This window comes from Rutilus rutilus, assembly GCF_951802725.1.
Source record: "Rutilus rutilus genome assembly, chromosome: 1".
Lineage (NCBI taxonomy): Eukaryota > Metazoa > Chordata > Actinopteri > Cypriniformes > Leuciscidae > Rutilus > Rutilus rutilus.
In genome coordinates, this window is record NC_140209.1 from 9,867,154 (window position 1) to 9,887,828 (window position 20,675).

General features: G+C 38.5%; 2 protein-coding genes across 2 annotated transcripts in view; one reads left to right on the top strand and one right to left on the bottom strand.

The window, feature by feature from the left end:
* Positions 1-7,385, bottom strand: part of LOC311276510 (uncharacterized protein) — a 10,353-nt gene extending 2,968 nt beyond the window's left edge. Inside the window, exons 1-6 of the mRNA XM_084386206.1 lie at positions 6,347-7,385; positions 4,749-4,797; positions 1,476-1,664; positions 1,078-1,180; positions 698-939; positions 555-608 (exon numbers count right to left, since the gene is read on the bottom strand). Of these exons, the coding sequence (XP_084242332.1) occupies positions 555-608; positions 698-939; positions 1,078-1,180; positions 1,476-1,662 (586 nt within the window). The 5' untranslated portion in view covers positions 1,663-1,664; positions 4,749-4,797; positions 6,347-7,385. The remainder of the gene's footprint in view (positions 1-554; positions 609-697; positions 940-1,077; positions 1,181-1,475; positions 1,665-4,748; positions 4,798-6,346) is intronic.
* A 2,607-nt stretch (positions 7,386-9,992) lies between these two features.
* On the top strand, positions 9,993-19,538 carry LOC311295719 (uncharacterized protein). The gene is made up of 4 exons (XM_084417209.1): positions 9,993-10,116; positions 12,524-13,808; positions 18,951-19,044; positions 19,322-19,538. The coding sequence occupies exons 1-3, from the start codon at positions 10,059-10,061 to the stop codon at positions 19,015-19,017; spliced, it is 1,410 nt and encodes a 469-aa protein (XP_084273335.1). The 5' UTR covers positions 9,993-10,058; the 3' UTR covers positions 19,018-19,044; positions 19,322-19,538.
* Positions 19,539-20,675: the final 1,137 nt, after the last annotated feature.

A 20,675-nucleotide genomic window follows, 5' to 3' on the forward strand; every position in this document is an offset into this window, starting at 1 on the left:
GCAAAAATATAAACCTGTGTAAATATGACATTTTTTCTGTATGTTGCTGAAATTCAGCAGTGATTCACCAATTCATTTCCATAATGACCAAGAAAAATCTACCAAGAGCAGCGCAAATTGGCAGCTGCTTTTTTGGGCCACTAAACAACAATGGTGCAAATACCAGTAAACTGACGAGCACAAGTCTTAGTAAATCACTTTGTGATTCAAAAACTCTCCTCTCATAAATGTAGTATCTGATAGTGAAACTCCAACAAATGCATTATGCAACTTCTTGCATAAGAATATTTATATACTTAATATTTAATATTAAGAATATAACAATATTGCATATTGCATCAGCCACAAAAATACCCTGTCCATGCCTTTTCAGCACTAATTTTTCATTGTCATTTAGTAAATCCTGAAAGTGTTTTTTAACCCCAAAAGAAAGTTTGCACTGGTGCAAGCTGGTAATAAATCTGGTCCTTAGTCTTATTACTTATATTTACTTATTAATATAACTTATACATATTCCAGTATGATGGCTGAGTGAAATTCACTGTTAGTCCTACCTGATTCTGATGATTGCCGGGGGGGCACTCGAAATGTCTGATAACCTGGCAGTGCTACAAAAGAAAACTTGAATTGAGGATAAAATATTCTACAAAATTAATACCTACAAAAAAAGCAAATAAGAAAGCAAAAGAAAACTCACATGGCATATTGTCCATCGGCTGCCAGTTTTGGATCATGTCAGAAAATGTGCCAAGTGGTGCTGGTGATAGTGGTGGTAAAGTGGTGGTGGTATCAGAGGGGAAACTGGTGTTTGGGGTCCCTGTAGGGAAGTGTATAGTGGGGGCAGATGGCACATTTTGTTTGGGTGGTGGGGCAGACTCATCCTCAGAGTCTAACAGACACTCCTCCTGACCTCCGGGTGGACCAATACGGACATTCTTGCTATTTTAATAATAAACAAAATTGATCAAAATTAAACCAACTATATTGACAAATTCTACAATGTTTCATGATAAATATTGCTTAAAATACAGCATGAAAGCATCAAGGAATAGTAATGTGCTGAAAAAATATCCATACATTTTACGCCTAGGTGGTCTTTGGCCAGACAGTTCTGCCTCGGACTGGAGATCTGACCAGGTCTCTGCCTCTTTGGCCTTCCTCCTGCCCTCTTCATAACTATCTGTAAAAAAAAAAAAGTTCAATTCAAGGAGGAAAAAATGTATTACTTTGCAAGACTCAGGCTAAAAAATTTACAAACAGCATACACACACATTGTTGAGCCTAACAACGGTCAGTTATACTGCGGGTTGGACAATATAATCTAATAATGAACCACTTGCTCGATCAAATGCTGCAATGGACCAATCAATGTCACACATTCCAGAGGGTCGTGTAATAATGTAACTTAGCCAGTGGTCATGTATACACTAAAATGGCAGAATAAGTCAAAACCAGCATGAAAATATAAAATTTACCTGTAGAAAACATTGTTCGGACCTCCCACCGGTCCCAGTCTTGGTTGGGAGCCATCATGTTTTTGATGGCCTGGTAGAGGGCCATGCCCCTTAATGATTTAGGCCAACAGCACTGGCCATTCTCGACCCAAATGCCTGGGACCAGCTCCACCTCCCTCGTTTCGGAAAACTCAACTACCTTAAACATATCTGTTAGAACAAAATCTAGTTTTGATAAGCATATACACAAATATAAACATATTTTAGCGCATATTCATGTTTCCACCCCATTTTATGCCCAAATTTTATTTTAGGATTTATTTTTTTAAATCAAAACCAAATATTTTTGTAAATACAAGTGTGGCAAGGGAATTGTTATTTAGAAATCTCTTTAGAATAGAAATTTGGCAATATCCAGGGCCTGGAAGCCCACTGTGGAGCTGTTGGTTCGAGGCAAAGAAGCTAGAGGGAAGAAGCCCGGTGGAGCTGAAGGCGTGGAGAGTCGAGGCACAGCTGGAGGCAGAGCGATGACAGCTGATCCAGAGGGAAGAGGGAGCCGGGATGAGTCCCAGGGTTGACGAACCATGGTGGAGTCGAGGGAGCGCAGAGCTGCCAGGCTGACAGGTCAAGGTGGAGACAAGGGCCTAGAGGCCTGATGTGAAGCCAGGGACTCAACCTCTAGTCGAGCAGGTGGACGGAAAGCCCGAAGCAGCGCCGGATAGCTGCATGGAGCAAGTGGCTGGGACAGAGCAGAGGAGCAGGACGGCACCAGTGGGACAGATGGATACAAGGAACTTGACAAAATGGACAAAAAAAGAAGATGGGACCAGGAAGTCAAGCAGGGACATAGGAGGAGGAAGATTTCCGGATGGAACCGGATCACCCAGATGGCCGGACAGAACCGGCATGAAGGGCGAAGACTCAAGGGTGGGGGCTCGGCAGGGGAGTGGATCTGGAGACCACAGATCTAATTAGGCAGAGGTCCGCACCTAGCTCTGAGATGGACTGAGTTTGCATTGGCTCTGGGAATACACAGGAGAAATAAACACAACCAACTTAATACTGAAGATGACCAACATTGAACTGAACCAAACGCAAAGTATTTATACACCAGAGAACTTAGCTAATTATATGATAACAGGTGGATGAAATGACTAATCAAACAAACCGAGATTCTAGGTCCAGACAGAGAAACTAAGAACAAAGGAAACTGATACAAAAACTGAATATAATAATAATAATAATAATAATAATTATGATGACAGGAACACTGGAACTAGCAGCTTTTATTCAGTTTCTCCTTTCACTTCAAAGCTGACCAAGAAAAAATGGCTACATTAAATCATTGACAGTGCAGTAGTGGCACTGCAACAAATTTATCTTGTTTTGGTAACCTCACATATTTCTCAACATGATCAAACAACTGAATGATTTTCAGGCTTGATGAGATTCTGCCAACCAGGTAGATACCCAGCTCACAAGAATTCAGAGGATACTCAAAAAACGGTTCCATTAATTCATATTCCCTGAAGACAATATATATCTTGCCCTGAGACTGAAGGACATTGTCAATCAAAGCAATGGAGCCACCAATCTTTACACATCTGTCTGCCTCGCTTGATACATTAATTTTGGTACCACCTATGACAAGCTCCTGGAATTGAAGTACGGGTAGACCCATCATGGAGGGTGGAACTGGGCCACGGTTATGCTCCTTTTGCAACTTTCTCTTTCCATGTGACGATTCATCATTTCCTGTAAAAGGTTCCATTTCAGAGATTCGCCGAATAACCTGGGCCAGTGGATGGTGCGGGGTTCTTATCATCTTTTTCAACTTACCTAAATAATCCTCGAATGGAAATCCAGATATTAGGTCCAGATTCCCGTGTATTTGAACATCCCCAGAAAGATGGGTAAGCCCATGAACATTGTAAGTAACAAATTCAGGACCATACAATTCACCAAAATGTGTCACAAATGACACAAGCAATGTGTGTGCAAAGTCGTGAAGATCTGCAGACAATGAAGGACTTGCAAGGATGAAAATGGCAACAGATAACAACATGAAGTTGTTGTAGACTGAAGCCAACAACACATTTTGGAGAACCACTGGCCCTGTGTACAACAAGAACTGTCGCAACTCTGTGGCTTTCCACCTGAGCCTTTCTGAAAGCCCCCTGGGTTTACGAGCAAAATCCATGGGAATGAAACGTCTCAGGCCTACAAGTTCACTAGAGATAAGGTTCATCTGATGAGAAGACAAGCGGCAGAGTAAGGGCCCTGATGCAATCCACAAATCCAACAGTCGGCGTACCACTCCAAGACATACAAGATGCATGTAATCATGAGGAAAGCATGACACCATGCCTATACCTACATCAATTAATGGTGACTTTGTGACATGATGGTCCTCATCAGACATCATTTCAAAAGAAAGATCAGTTCGGAGTGGGCTGTTGACTTCTGGAAATGTCATCCTATGTTTAAGATAAATGCCTGTTTGGACACACTTGTCACAACCTGAGTAACCATTGTGAAGTTTTGTTCCTTTGGTGAAAGCTCTTGCTGGAGCATCGCAGATGACCGAGGTGACCTTCAAGAAGCACTGTTTCCCCTTTATAAGGAATCCTTTGCTTAGCACTTGTAACTCACTGACAAGATCTTTTAAATACTCACCCAGACAACTTGGCTTTGAGGTACCACAAAATAGAGCAATGACAACTGGTTTCTTCACAACACCCTGTAGCAAGCCAAGAATTGGCCAGAACTGAACTGAAGAACTCTTAAACAAAGGCAAACCATCTACATGCAGCTGCAATTTGAATTCATGTCTGCTTGGAATGTGAGACCAGACCCGTTCCATACTTTTTGAAAAAGCTTTCAAAATGCCAAAGTAGTGGTAAGTTCCACCAGCTACAGTTTGGATGTTGTAAGAAGTAGTGGTATTGAGAAGAGTTCTAGCATCCTTTGGTAGAAAAGGATGATGAACTCTCAAGATGGCCAGAAGTGCAGTCAAAGCTACTAAAGATACCCTGAAATGAACTGCCCAGTCACACAAAGACTCAGTTAGTGATATACTGACATTTTCTTTGTCATCATCACTCTGAGAATCATCTTCAATGTCAGAAATTTCTCCCTGGTCACCCTGATCTTGGTATTCAGCTGAATTACAGATACTCACTGTAGTGTTCTCTGCAGCTCCACAGGCCTGTAACTCATCTTGAAATGAATCAAACATAGAACTCACACGTTTCACTGCTCGTTTTCTAAGACTGCGTCTATCCATGTTTTTACCTAAGTTTTTCTTTTCTCCAACCTAGGGAAACCGTTTTCTTTCTCCAACCTAGGGAAACAGATAAATGAGAAATCAACATTAAAAATGTTGCACTAGTATAAAAATCTCTCTCTTTCTGTCTCTCATATTAATTCCTACTAACTGAAACAATCACAAAATACTGCCCAATCACAGAAAAGGCCATAAATGTATCATTCACGTGTGTGTGTGTGTGTGTGTGTGTGTGTGTGTGTGTGTGTGTGTGTGTGTGTGTGTGTGTGTGTGTGTGTGTGTGTGTGTGTGTGTGTGTGTGTGTGTGTGTGTGTGTGTGTAAAAAAAATCACTATAGAAATCACTATAGAATATCTACATCTGTGTTTGTGGGACTAATGGTCACTCTTTTATTTGTTACACGGTCCAGAATCCACTAAACAGACACTACTTTATTATAGAGAAAAACAACAAATGAATAAAAACATATCATCATAAGCTATGGCAAATTAATTTATTAAACTAGGTGAGTATAGAGCAGCAAAAGTAATTTTTGAAAAGTCTTAAGTGCACAGTACTAAATTTTTATCAAATCTAAAATGTTAATAAAAATTGCTATTTGTATTCTTATAAAATACATTCATGAAAAACAATTTATATTATTATATATGAATGTAAAGATTCACACACACACACACACACACACACACACACACACACACACACACACACACACAGAGTATAAAATTAAAAGATGTTTATTTTAAGTATTGTGCAGATTTTTAATTGGGTGAACGGTATATGATAGATACAACAAGAACAAGATAATCTTTGAATAATCTTTCAGTGCGCAAAACTATGATAATATGATATGCTTTAAAACAGAACGGCACACACAGTTTATGCACAGCCCGGGTGCAGAATGATGTGCTTAAAGCAACATCGAGTCACTGTGCGCAGTGCTGCGCAAGTGCACGTTAAAAAATGCACGGCACAAGAGATGTTGAGCTAACAAATCCTAGTGTAAATCTGTCCAACCGTTTATTGATCATTCATTTCTAAACAGTTATAAATTCCAGATATCTGCATGATGCCCAATTAGTATAACACAGACAACCGGTAACGTTAGTGATTGAGTGTGACATAATTTAGAAACAGCAAACTAATAATTTTATGCAAATACACATTCCTTTTATCAACCGATCAAGCATCATAATGGGAATATATCAAATTTCGTGCTGCTGAATGTCATAACGACGTGATGGGCTGTTTTGAATGCTGAACGAACAATGATGAAGAAGAGCTCGAGGGAACATGAGTTTCTATCGACTTTAACGATGTAAATATTATTCTGTCCCATAAAATTAAGCTATATGCTTAGATTACTAGAGCACGAAAACTTTAACGAGGTGCTGTCTATTTTTTTTACTCCCCATAATTGCTAAATGTTCCTGCGTGTGACTAGCTTGCTTCATAACCATTAAAATATGCTTACTAATACGTTGCGAGTAACTTACTGGAGAATACAATCTTTTAACTAGATAACAAAAACAAAACAAAACAAAAAACTTTCCAAACGTTTTGATTGTGCAAGTTAAACATCAAATGCAATCAATGTTCCACTTACCTGTGATGATGTCCAAGTGAGCGAGTTTCGCGCGCTGCAGATTCAAATCGATGATGACAGTCGTATAGTGGCCGTTCCACAGATAGTGGGCCGATAGTCGCTTAGCAGAAGCGGGCCGTGTACTGTATAGTGTCCGTCTGCCGCATAATATTTTAGAATTGCCGCCAAAACTGCATGACAACTGGCTGCGTCAGTTCCAATGGCGGGCCATATACTCTGTTATGTCTGTCAACCGCATAAATGTGCCTCTCAGTTTATTTGTAAGGTTTGTACTTTTTTTTTACTTCATTAATGCATGTAGCCCATTTATTTATTTATTTATTCATTCATTTATTCATTCATTTATTTATTCATTTATTCATTCATTTATTCATTCATTATGTGCAAGGATCTGTATTGGACAAGGAATGCATTACAAATCGGCTGTTTGGAAATGCGCTGATGCTGCATGTAGACTAATTATAATTATACATTTTATATTAACAAGTCGTCTGTCAGAGCACGACTGGCCTACTGGCTTTCAGCCGAGGCTGGCCCATACAGAAAAAGCCGTCAGTCAGCCAGCACGAGTACAACTGCTTTAAGCCGAGGCTGGCCCATACAGAAAAAGCCGTCAGTCAGCCAGCACGAGTACAACTGCTTTCAGCCGAGGCTGGCCCATACAGAAAAAGCCGTCAGTCAGCCAGCACGAGTACAACTGCTTTAAGCCGAGGCTGGCCCATACAGAAAAAGCCGTCAGTCAGCCAGCACGAGTACAACTGCTTTCAGCCGAGGCTGGCCCATACAGAAAAAGCCGTCAGTCAGCCAGCACGAGTACAACTGCTTTCAGCCGAGGCTGGCCCATACAGAAAAAGCCGTCAGTCAGCCAGCACGAGTACAACTGCTTTCAGCCGAGGCTGGCCCATACAGAAAAAGCCGTCAGTCAGCCAGATGTGTTATGCACAGTCGGCACGGATCTGGCCCATTATCTGTTCACCGGTGCCGACAGTGAGCCAACAGTGACGCGTTTCAGCCGGAATCGGCCCGACTGTGCTTGCTATCTGGGCAGGATCCGCTTTCATTGAAATGTCATTAGAGGACACCGGCAAGTGTCACACCCTCACACATCGCAGGCACGCAGTAATGGCGGCAGGCAAGATGGCGGCGCCCATAGAGTTCGCAGCGGATTTGTGTATCTATGGTTAGAGCCCTTAAAGCTGTATCGCCCAGTCTCTTTACGACTACAGCTGCTTTTAATGTGGATCAAACAGACATAACGTGCAAATAAACATCCGCTCATGTCCGTGGTAATAGTGATTGAAGCCTAAAAGTGATTGAAGCCTCTACTTATTGATTGAAATGTTATTTCTGCCCTGAAATTAGTTGATTTCCTTCAGAAGAATTATATTTGACAGATTATAACTCAACTAGTACTTTTTACCCTGCCAAAAAGTGATTGAAGCCTCTACTTATTGTCTGAAAGGTTATTTCTGCCCTGAAATCAGTTGATTATATTCATGAGGGTTATCTGACAGATTATAACTCAACTAGTACCTGCTGTATCACACACGGCACGGCCCAGCAGACAGATCAGGGTCAGACACAGGAGAACAAACGAGATAAATATGAAGTTGCAAAGGAAAGAACTTCTCGGATCAGGAGATGAGGTTAACTAAAACAGAGTCAGACTGCAATAGCCTGAACTTAAGACCCAACAACTAATCAATTAATAAAACATTTCGGTTTCTTATAATTTGGCTTTGGCTGCATTACCCTATAGTTTATTTTTATTCTTTTTACAAATGTAATCAACATTTTCATAAGTACTAGATGTGTTTAACATGCCATTTTATTTTTATTATGTTGAAATGAACGAAATGACTCGAAAGATTCGTTCATTTTGCTGAACGAGACTCAAAGATCCGAGTCAGTAAAATGATCCGAACTTCCCACTACTATTACGACCAAGAGAAATCCGTCATTGAGTTTCACCGTCGAGTTTTCTGAGGTGAGGAGAGCAGTTCACGGTATTTATCATATTTACACTCCATCAAACACACTTTATACAGTTTGATTAAGCGACAGGCTCATTTCTGTATTGTTTTCATCGATCACAGCGATACTTGTGCGTCTTTTCTGCTGTCTTCCTTCTGAAATAAACATTTAGTGCAGCAGCAGCGAGCATGAGGAGAATATGTTGAGTTCATTCAGACCTGAGCGAGTTTGTGTTCGTTTGTGTGATAGTTTCGTCAAGTCAGAAGTCAAAGTCAGTTTGAGATCAGTGAGGGGAATTGATATGGGAATCAGTCTCAAATAAATCAAGTGAAAATCAAATAGGCCTAATTCAAAAATCAAGTGTCATACTGAAACAGAGACTGCTTTACATTGAGCCTATAATAAGCCACGTGAGACATTAAATTAATACTAATAAATATGAATAGCGTTTACCTAGTAACAATAGTGCAACTCTTTGGAACATAACTAGCCTATTCCCTTAGTTCCCATAACTATTTGGAAAGTTGTATGATCATTTTTAAATGATGTGCATGTAAATATATAAATTCTAAGCATTATTATTTTAATGATCTAACTACTTTATAGTGATTAATGTAGTTATCATAAGATCAAGCTAGCTATATTAATTTGGACATTATGCTGCTGTAATTATTTTTCTGTAGTGATTGATGAAGATCATTATTGATAGTTTTTGAGTTATTGATTTTTTTATCCATGTCATAGTGTGAGAAATGACAGTATTGTCTTTCAATGGAGCAGTTTTATAGTCTTTTATCATCTATACTGACTCAAATAATGTGTTTTTTAAAAGCAAACACTCAGAATAAAGTGAGATGATCTGCTGATGATCCTGAATGGCTTGTTGAATGAGTGTTGATAGTCTGAGGCTCATCAATATTAACAGATCTGCTCTTTATTTCATGACAATAGTTCCTGTTTTCACCTCATTTATTATGCTGATGTCTTCAGATCTCCTGTAAATTGACACTTAAAGCTCATTTCATTGGTGTCAGCAGACTGAGGGGATTTGCTGGTTACTATAATGTACATTTATTTCTGTGTTTATGATGTTTAACTGTTTTTCTTACCATTATTCATATTTGGAAGAATTTATTAGTTAAATTATTTTATTTATTTCTAGATACCTGTATTTTAATGAAGAAACAGAATAATGTTAGGATTAGCAAATAATGAATGGATTGTTATTTCTCACAGGGTTATTCACTTGAGCTTGTGTTTCTGGTGTCCCACTTTCACATGCGTATGAATGGAAGTCAGTGGAAGGAAAAGTCTAGTGTGAACGGCCATTAATAATTCAAAACGTTTTTAGTAAAATAAATATCAATCTCAAAGTTGGTGTCAGCATATGGCAACAATGGGATTTGTCCCTGGATTCAGATTCGATAATGCTTAAAAATAATAATTGGAAGATAAATTTAAATTTAAATTTAAAGGACATATAATCCATTTATAAAAATGCATTCTGCAAATGATCATAATAGCCATTTATTTGTTGCATATAAATGTCATTTAGTATAAAAACAAACTCAGTAACTGATATATTTTAGATTTTGGGCAGATCAGTGAAGCTCCTCCCACAGTAATTCTCCAAAAAATGCTGTAAATTCCCATCAGCTACAAGTGAAGACGAGCATCAGAGCATCAGGAAGAGCTGAAATCTGCAAAGACTGAGTTTATTAAAGAGGACAGTGAGAACATGAGTGATCCAGAACCCTGCAGAATGAAACACACTGAAGATCCTGAAGAACAAAGAGGTTGGTGTTTATTCTTCATTTATTCATTTAGGGCTGGGCGATATGGAGCAAAAAATATACAGTGAGGAAAATAAGTATTTGAACACCCTGCTATTTTGCAAGTTCTCCCACTTAGAAATCATGGAGGGGTCTGAAATTGTCATCGTAGGTGCATGTCCACTGTGAGAGACATAATCTAAAAAAAAAAAAAATCCAGAAATCACAATGTATGATTTTTTAACTATTTATTTGTATGATACAGCTGCAAATAAGAATTTGAACACCTGAGAAAATCAATGTTAATATTTGGTACAGTAGCCTTTGTTTGCAATTACAGAGGTCAAACGTTTCCTGTAGTTTTTCACCAGGTTTGCACACACTGCAGGAGGGATTTTGGCCCACTCCTCCACACAGATCTTCTCTAGATCAGTCAGGTTTCTGGGCTGTCGCTGAGAAACACAGAGTTTGAGCTCCCTCCAAAGATTCTCTATTGGGTTTAGGTCTGGAGACTGGCTAGGCCACGCCAGAACCTTGATATGCTTCTTACAGAGCCACTCCTTGGTTATCCTGGCTGTGTGCTTCGGGTCATTGTCATGTTGGAAGACCCAGCCTCGACCCATCTTCAGTGCTCTAACTGAGGGAAGGAGGTTGTTCCCCAAAATCTCGCAATACATGGCCCCGGTCATCCTCTCCTTAATACAGTGCAGTCGCCCTGTCCCATGTGCAGAAAAACACCCCCAAAGCATGATGCTACCACCCCCATGCTTCACAGTAGGGATGGTGTTCTTGGGATGGTACTCATCATTCTTCTTCCTCCAAACACGTTTAGTGGAATTATGACCAAAAAGTTCTATTTTGGTCTCATCTGACCACATGACTTTCTCCCATGACTCCTCTGGATCATCCAAATGGTCATTGGCAAACTTAAGACGGGCCTTGACATGTGCTGGTTTAAGCAGGGGAACCTTCCGTGCCATGCATGATTTCAAACCATGACGTCTTAGTGTATTACCAACAGTAACCTTGGAAACGGTGGTCCCAGCTCTTTTCAGGTCATTGACCAGCTCCTCCCGTGTAGTTCTGGGCTGATTTCTCACCTTTCTTAGGATCATTGAGACCCCACGAGGTGAGATCTTGCATGGAGCCCCAGTCCGAGGGAGATTGACAGTCATGTTTAGCTTCTTCCATTTTCTAATGATTGCTCCAACAGTGGACCTTTTTTTCACCAAGCTGCTTGGCAATTTCCCTGTAGCCCTTTCCAGCCTTGTGGAGGTGTACAATTTTGTCTCTAGTGTCTTTGGACAGCTCTTTGGTCTTGGCCATGTTAGTAGTTGGATTCTTACTGATTGTATGGGGTGGACAGGTGTCTTTATGCAGCTAACGACCTCAAACAGGTGCATCTAATTTAGGATAATATATGGAGTGGAGGTGGACATTTTAACAGGTCTTTGAGGGTCAGAATTCTAGCTGATAGACAGGTGTTCAAATACTTATTTGCAGCTGTATCATACAAATAAATAGTTAAAAAATCATATATTTTGTGTGAATCATATACATGTGATTTCTGGGTTTTCTTTTTTAGATTATGTCTCTCACAGTGGACATGCACCTACGATGACAATTTCAGACCCCTCCATGATTTCCAAGTGGGAGAACTTGCAAAATAGCAGGGTGTTCAAATACTTATTTTCCTCACTGTATCTCGATATACGATATATATCTCGATATCTTTACAGGAAAAATAACCCCCCAATAACTACTGCAAAAACAAATATGACAAATACCACAAAGTATTTTTTTGTTGAAGTGCAAATAGGTAGGCAGTTCATGGAACAAAGTGCTTCTGCGACATTAAAAAAAACAATCCCTGTATACAAAAATAATAATTTAACTGTAAAATAAAGGAATAAATAATACATATTGCACTATTTTTAATAAACCTGCATATAAATATCAATACTAATTTTGGCAAATAAATTTGGGGAAGATTGGACGGGGGAAGATTGATGTGCCTGACCGGCCTCGGGGGACTTGGGTGAATGAGACAACACGCGAAGGAGGCGGAGGCGGGCACAGCACAGAGAAGGCAAACAAACAAATTGGCGAAATCAGAATTTAATACAAACAATATATCGATATATACGATATGTCAAAATCCATATCGTGTTTAAAAAATATCTCGATATATTTCCCACCCCTACATTCATTGATGTTAGAAACATTCAAGCACTTCATCACTTTTAGATAAACAGTTTAACTATGAAACGGTACAGAATGTTCTGGGTTTTTCTTCAACAAATGGTCAGTAAAGGGAGGTTTGAGAAATGTTTATATTGATTATCAACATACTATTTTAACTGATAAATAATCAATTTATCAAATTATCATAATATTTAAAGCAGTTGTCTAATTTCTACTATTACTTTAGGTCTCACTTTCAAACCTGGAGAAAAACCTCTGAGTCGCTCAAAGACTAAAATTACATTTTTAAAGAAAAGAAGAGCCAAGAAATCTTTCACCTGCACTCAGTGTGGAAACAGTTTCGCACGCAAAGATGGTCTTGAGCGCCACTTGAGAATTCATACTGGAGAGAAGCCGTTCTCGTGTGATCAGTGTGGAAAGAGTTTCTCAAACACATATCATCTTAATGTTCACATGAGAATCCACACTGGAGAGAAGCCGTTTAAGTGTGATAAATGTGGGAAAGATTTCATTCAATCTTCACACCTTAAAGGACACATGAGGATCCACACCGGAGTGAAGCCGTTCTCATGTGATCAATGCGGCAAAACATTTCTTAGGGCATCAGAGCTGAAGTCACACCTGACAGTTCATACGAAGGAGAAGCCGCATTCATGTTCTGTGTGTGGAAAGAGTTTTTCACGGCGTCAAACTTTACATGCACATGAGAAAACTCACACTGGTGTGAGAGAGTACATGTGCTTTGAGTGTGAGAAGACTTTTACTGAAGCGAACAGTTTAAAACGGCACCAGAGAATTCACACTGGAGAAAAACCTTACAAGTGTTCACACTGTGACAAGAGATTCAGTCGATCAACACAGCTGAAAACACATGAGATGAACCACACTGGAGAGAAACCGCACACGTGTGATCAGTGTGGACAGAGTTTTGCTTTTAAAAGTCAACTGACGCTACACATGATGATCCACACTGGAGAGAAACCGTTTAATTGTGATAAATGTGGGAAAGATTTCAGACGATCTTCACACCTTGATCTTCACATGAGGACCCACACCGGAGAGAAGCCGTTCTCATGTGATCAGTGTGGCAAAACATTTATCTGTGCATCAGAGCTGAAGAAACACCTGACTGTTCATATGAAGGAGAAGCCGCATTCATGTTCTGTGTGTGGAAAGAGTTTTTCACTGCGGCAACATTTACATAGACATGAGAAAACTCACACTGGTGTGAGAGAGTACATGTGCTTTGAGTGTGAGAAGACTTTTATTACAGCGAACAGTTTAAAACTGCATGAGATAATTCACACTGGAGAAAAACCTTACAAGTGTTCACACTGTGACAAGAGATTCAGTCAGTCAAGAAGTCTGAAAACACATGAGAGGATCCACACTGGAGAGAAGCCGCATACGTGTGATCAGTGTGGACAGAGTTTCTCTTTTCAAACTCACCTGAAGCGACATATGAAGATCCATCCAGTGGAGAAACCACATCACCTCAGTCTGAGATCACGGTAAGTAGTTTATTTTTATGTACTGAGCAACAAAGTCTCTTCTGTGTAAGTTAGACCAGCGTTTCCCAACCGGGGTGCCTTCTGGCGAGAGCAGGGGTGCCGTTTAAAAACTCCATCAAACATTTAAAAATTGCTAAAATGTTTTTTTTTTAAATTACCATCAATCTCGGACCATCGGAAGTCTCTAATAACAACAAATAATGCGCACAAATGAATAATAAAAATTCAAATCATAAGTTTTCGCCGTTGAATTGCGGGGGTTGCGCTTGCGCGTGATTTTATTCCCGTGCCTCATTCCCAGTGCGTCCACATAAAGCTGCCTATTTTTCATTGATGCGCTTACAGTCAAATACATACAAAAACATTGTCACAGCGTCCGTCTTGTCGCGTATTCACATAAACACATCGGTTACGTGCTGCAGTCAACGGTAACGCGTGCGATTCATGTGTTTCAAAAAATATTTAACGCAATTAACGTTCCTCTATATGCAAATGCTTTTAAACCACGCAAGCGAGAAAATACAAAAGAGAATGTGCTGTCTGTTATGCTGACAGGTGTCTTTATGCAGCTAACGACCTCAAACAGGTGCATCTAATTTAGGATAATATATGGAGTGGAGGTGGACATTTTAACAGGTCTTTGAGGGTCAGAATTCTAGCTGATAGACAGGTGTTCAAATACTTATTTGCAGCTGTATCATACAAATAAATAGTTAAAAAATCATATATTGTGATTTCTGGATTTTCTTTTTTAGATTATGTCTCTCACAGTGGACATGCACCTACGATAACAATTTCAGACCCCTCCATGATTTCCAAGTGGGAGAACTTGCAAAATAGCAGGGTGTTCAAATACTTATTTTCCTCACTGTATATGACAGTAGGCCTATACGGCAGTTCTTCCCTGTGGTATCGAAAATTGACACATTTCAAGGTATAGTATCAAAGTAGTATCGTGACAACGCTAGTGTAGGGTGCCACACATTTAAAAAAAAATTCAAAGGATGCCTTGAATGAAAAAAGTTAGACACACATCACTCTAGCCAAATCTCTCCTCTCCACCTATAGTCGGTGTGTGGTGAGCACAGGACACTTGTTGATTGATTGATATCTATTAACTTTCACTCTCTGACAGTAGGTGGCGCCTATGTAAAAGCAGAAATAAAGCACTATACAGGGCTCTAGACTGCAAGTAAATGGAAATAAATTATAATCCATTATAAAGCTTGGAAGAGCCAGGACATTTTTTTTATATAATTCCGATAGTATTTGTCTAAAAGAAGAATGTCATACACACCTAGGATGACTTGAGAGTGAGTAAATCATGGGCACTGACTTGGAAACCAGGAGAAACATTGTGGAAACAAACAAGTTCATGAAGTTTGAAGTAATATGGCTAAGTCCACAAATCACCAATATTCCCTGTGGATTTAATGTAATAATGCTCAGTGTAACCATGGTATTGTGGCAGAAATAGTCAAATGTTTTTACATTAATCATTTAAGGGTTCATACATCCTTTTGAGAGTAAAATTCAAGCACTAATCAAGGACTTTCAAGCCATTCACACTTTTTCCAGCTCTTCAATTTTTTTTATATTATCCAGTTTTAATGTTATTTTTAATGTGATGACCAAAACCATGATTTGTTCATCCTTAAAAGATTGTTAAACTAAACTTTGATTGTTAAACCATTTGTAAAACTAAATGTTTCAAAGTGTAGGAAAACAGTAGACCGAAGGTTTAAAACTACAGTTATACTTAAGAATGGAATATGCTGGGATATATATATATATATATATATATATATATATATATATATATATATTACACCATGATCTGGGTGAATACTCGATTCTGATTGGCTGCAGGGTGTAGAGCTTAGATCGGGCCCAACAAATCAAGTCCGACCCTACCCGAGCCCGAGCCCGTTGTGTCCGAGCCTGGCCCGACACGTTCACTGTAATTATGAGCCCGATTTAAACCCGACCATTTTTAATATGTGGGCCGTTATAACCAGGGGCGGCGCCAGAATAATATTTTTTTTAATGTGCTATCATTTAGGCTACAGGGGGGAGCTGCGCAGTTATATAGGCCTATATTATTATAAAAATACTATTAATAAATGAGCAAAAATTGACCAACACTCAATATTAAATATTCAATTATTTTAATTATCACAATTAAAGCTTTAATTTGATTAAATTGAACAAGCACAACATTCAGCATTCAATCAAATATTCTTAAAGATTAATTATTATTAATAATGTTACTTCAACATATTGTTATTTCAACATAATATGTGTGTGAGCAACTGCAACAAGCAAGATGTGCATTTGTAAATTCGGTGACAGCGTGAGTTTCAAATGGTGTAAGTGACCGCGGCGCGCCATGTCATGTCATGATTATTTGTCTGCTAAATTGCTTTTTATGTTTTAAATCTATAGGCAATTGGTTGATGAAAAATGTATTAAAATTCAAATACAATTTATACTAAACGAAATTCACTTTAAAGAAAAGCTTTCTTCAAAACAAACCTTAACAAACTTGAAACTAAATGTGCTTATTCAATGACTAAAACACGTAGGCCAGACTTTCTTTTTGAACAAATTGCAGCACATTCATTTAATTCTGAATTTTGCACATGTAAGTTGAAAGACATTTGTTTGTGCATAGTAAAACATGCTATCTGTAACATTTATCACGTTCATAAGTGTGCGTGCATTTATTAATTATTATCTCAATGAATAATGTGACAAGTAAGAAGCATGTAAACTGCGTTGTTTGTTTATTCAGAAATACTTGAATGGATCGGAAAAGTAACAAAAGAGGACATCGAGGGACTACTATCATAATTTATTTCTGTCATGGCAAGACTGCTTAATGTGTCTGTTCATCGTCGAAGTCCCCATTTTTTTGCTGTCATAGGCGAGCAGCGTGCCGCATTTAATGCACGAGACAAAGCCAACACATATGTTGTCACTCCCCACAACTAGTTTAAAATGTTGCCATACCTCCGATTTTCCTCCAAACTTGCTCAAAGTTAATTCTCCTGTTTTAATTTTTTTTCTTTGCTTCTTCAAGCACTTAAGCTACAGAATAGTAGGCTACAGCACGCACAGCAGGAGTGATGCGTCACGTGTGCGAGACTGCGAGTGCGAGTGGACGAGACGCTGCCTGCGCATGACACGTGACGTGCTTTATCAAGGGCCCGACCCGACCCGGCCCGAGGTCAGTGGCGGGGTCGGGTCGAGTCCGGGCTCGGGCTCGGGCAGAGAATCTAAGCTCTAGCAGGGTGTCCGTTAAAAAGTGATAGAGGACACCTAGTAAAGGAGTTCTGGTGAAACTGACTGTTTACCGTTCGAAATTAATAAATAAATGCGCTGGCTACATCAGCTGTGAGTAACCATAGCAACAGGCAGTCAAAGTAATCAAAACAAAACTGAAGGGTTCTACGAGCTGAGCGGACTATAAATATCTCCGAAACCAAGTTATTGTTTGTAAAAACTTTAGATTTCGATTGTAAAACTAATTATAATATACACTAATGTTTTAAAAAATGTGTTATTTGGCAAGTGACCATGGTAGGGTAGAGTGGGGGAAAACGCCCCCCTGGGGTAAAACGCCCCCCACCTGTTTTTCCCAAAATAACCACTAAAAGTAGTCAATATAGGTTTTTACTGTTGCTATGCACTACGTTGATAACGGGGATATACAAATCTCTACGGAGAAGCTGACACCAGCGACACATTTGAAGAGAAGAGGATTACAGGGTAAATGCTATAATTTTCAGATATTAGTAAATAAGTGTTTAAGAGAATATTGTTCTGCAGGATATCGCAGTGATGTATGATAGATGAATAGTGAAGTCTGTAGTTTGAGATCATATATTATTTATAAGGAATATAATTATATTTTAAAAATTAAACATTATTTTAAAAAACTCATAGCTTGTGGGGTAAAACGCCCCCTACACTGAGGGGTAAAACGCCCCCCCCCCCCCCCCCTTGGGGGCATAGTTTCTCTATCATAATTACTATAATAAAATATTTCTGTCTATCAAATCCTTTGTTTTACACTTAATGCAGTATAACTAGGTGGTAAAATCTAAATATTTGAACAAAACATGAAAAAATTACCTCAAGTGAGCATTAACTAGCTAGCTTGCTAGCACAGTTAGCTCACTGATGGAAGGTAGTTAATTTTGCCTATTTTGAACATTTCTGAAATAAATATTAATATATATACATGTTGATACATTACTTGCCTTTTACTTTTAGAGATTAAAAACTATTGTCTGTTAATTTTGCTGTTTATCTATGAAGCAAACTGGTTGGTAAGAAAGGGGGCATTTTACCCCACCGCTGCGGCAAAACGACCCCTTTGTACAAAAATATTTTCAGTGGAAATACTAATTAATTATGAAGGCTGAGCAATTTTAATATTTGGTGAATAACTCCTGCCATAGTCACTCAAAACCGGGATGGCAATTCTAGTCACATTTATGTTTTGTTTCACTGTAATGTCACATTTTCCTTAAGGGGGGCGTTTTTCCCCACTCTACCCTATAAGTGGGTTAATGCCCTTCGAGGTGTCCATTGTCAGGTATTAATGGACTTGCCTCCGCCGCGGGTCGGACGGTTCACGCCTCGCCGTCGTCCATTAATACCTGACAATGGACACCTCGAAGGGCATTAACCCTTACATATATTCCAGCGAATATTCCATTCTCTTTACTCTTAAGTATAACACATAAATATATTTTATATACATTGTCAGAAAAGTAAACAAAGCAATGAAAACATCATCACAATTGCCAAGTCCATCTCATCTGGCATGTTATTAGAATTATTGATAATGTTTTAGAACTCATCTCTGTTTATAATGACACATTAGTTACAGTTTCTGTTTTCATAGACGTTAAATGTAGGTTTTAAATCCTAGTTTCAGCACTAGTTGATTTATGTCAGTTTTGTTTGTTGTGTTGTTGTGGCTTCGACAACCTGATAATCTTAAGTTACATGATCACGGTCACTATATTTTTCAACATGTGATTAGCCTTAGTACTTAGTTCAGATTCTGAAATATTGATTATTTCTCTCGCATCATGTCTGTAAGAAATGAAACTTGTTTGTTTTTAGCAGAACTGCCAGAAAGCATCTGGAAGGAGAGGACAGAGAGAGCGCCAGTGATCCAGAACCTGCAGAATGAAACATCATGATACTGAAGAACAAAGAGGTTGGTGTTTATTCTTGATTCCTCATTCATTCTTCATGATGAAGAACATGCTGATGCTCACCAGATTTACATTGTTTCATGACCAAACTAGTGATTTATAACACAAATCATCTTCATGACATTAAAATAGATCATAATCGTGCACAGCAGTTGTTGACCAGATTTGATGAGATTAAAATGACTGTTGAACTCATCAGTGATCTTGACTTTGAGCTTCACTTTTCATTTCACGTTTGTCTCTCATTTGAAATCTCACTTGATTTAATGTTTCTTTTAGACCTGATGGATGTGAACGAGAAAGGAAAAATGTGTGTAAATGTAAATCAAGTCTGAAGAATCTCATGAGGATCCGCAGCGGAGAGAAACTTTACATGTGATCAATGCGGGAAGAGTTTCACTCGGGTTTCACGTTCATGTTCAGGAGCTGAAGAAGAGGCCGTAACACTTTCAACAGAGACATGAAACTGATATTAATTTGAACTCATTCATTGTTTTTCAGAGATCTGTCTCATTAGTTTTAATTTTTATAAAAAAATTTTTTACTTTAAGTTATGATTGATTAAACTCATTATAATTTTATCAACAGCTTGTTGTTTTTGTCCAATTTTATTTTCTGCTGATTCTTCTTATAATTTTCAGTTCTGAAAGCCAAGTATTACGTTTGTTTCAGAGGCTTCCCAGCAAACACAGAACGTTCCCCTAACGTTAGTTTTTGGTTCCTGTCTTTTTATTGTTTTGGGAACTAAATAATAATGTTCTAGGAATGCTCTTTTTATTGATTTTTTGCAACAATAATATCATGTTCCCAGAAGGTTGCAGGATAGTTAGTTTTAACAACATAGAAATGTTTTATATTAACATAGAAATAGTTACCAAATATAGAACGTTCCCCAATGGTTATTGTTTATATAAATATGTAAACTAACTTTACAATTAAAACGCTACAGATATTTATGTATAATGACCTGTACAGAGCTCTGAAACTAGTTTATGCAGCATTTAATAAAATGTAGCAATTAGTTTGATTTAATTAGATTGAGTGTGAAAAGCACAGAAATCATAAATTCTTGGGTTTGTTTATATCTTAGTAGTAGTACATATCTATCTGTAAAATTCTGTTTATAGTAACAGCCATCTGTATATTATATTCAGTACATATCTATCTGTAAACATTCTGTTTATAGTAATAGCCATCTGTATATTATTATATTCAGTACATATCTAGCTGTAAACTCTGTTCACAGTAATAGTTATCTGTATATTATATTCATAGGACAATCTATCTGTAAATTTTTGTTTATAATAGTATTCAACTCTATATTTATTCAGTACATATCCATGTTCTGCACTTATGGAACCACTGTATATCCTGCACTTGCTGCTATTGCACTTCTGGTTAGACCTAAACTGCATTTCGTTGCCTTGTACCTGTACTTGTGTAATGACAATAAAGTTGAATCTAATCTAATCTAATCTAATCTTCATTTACTGCACCTCTGCTCTGCACACACTTCTCCAACACGTGTTGTTGTACACAGTGCAGTGTTTCGGGGATCTATGTCAGAACGCTGCCTCGTTATTGGCCAGTTCTGCGTCAGGATCACACGCATTGGCCGACGCTGGTCATGTGA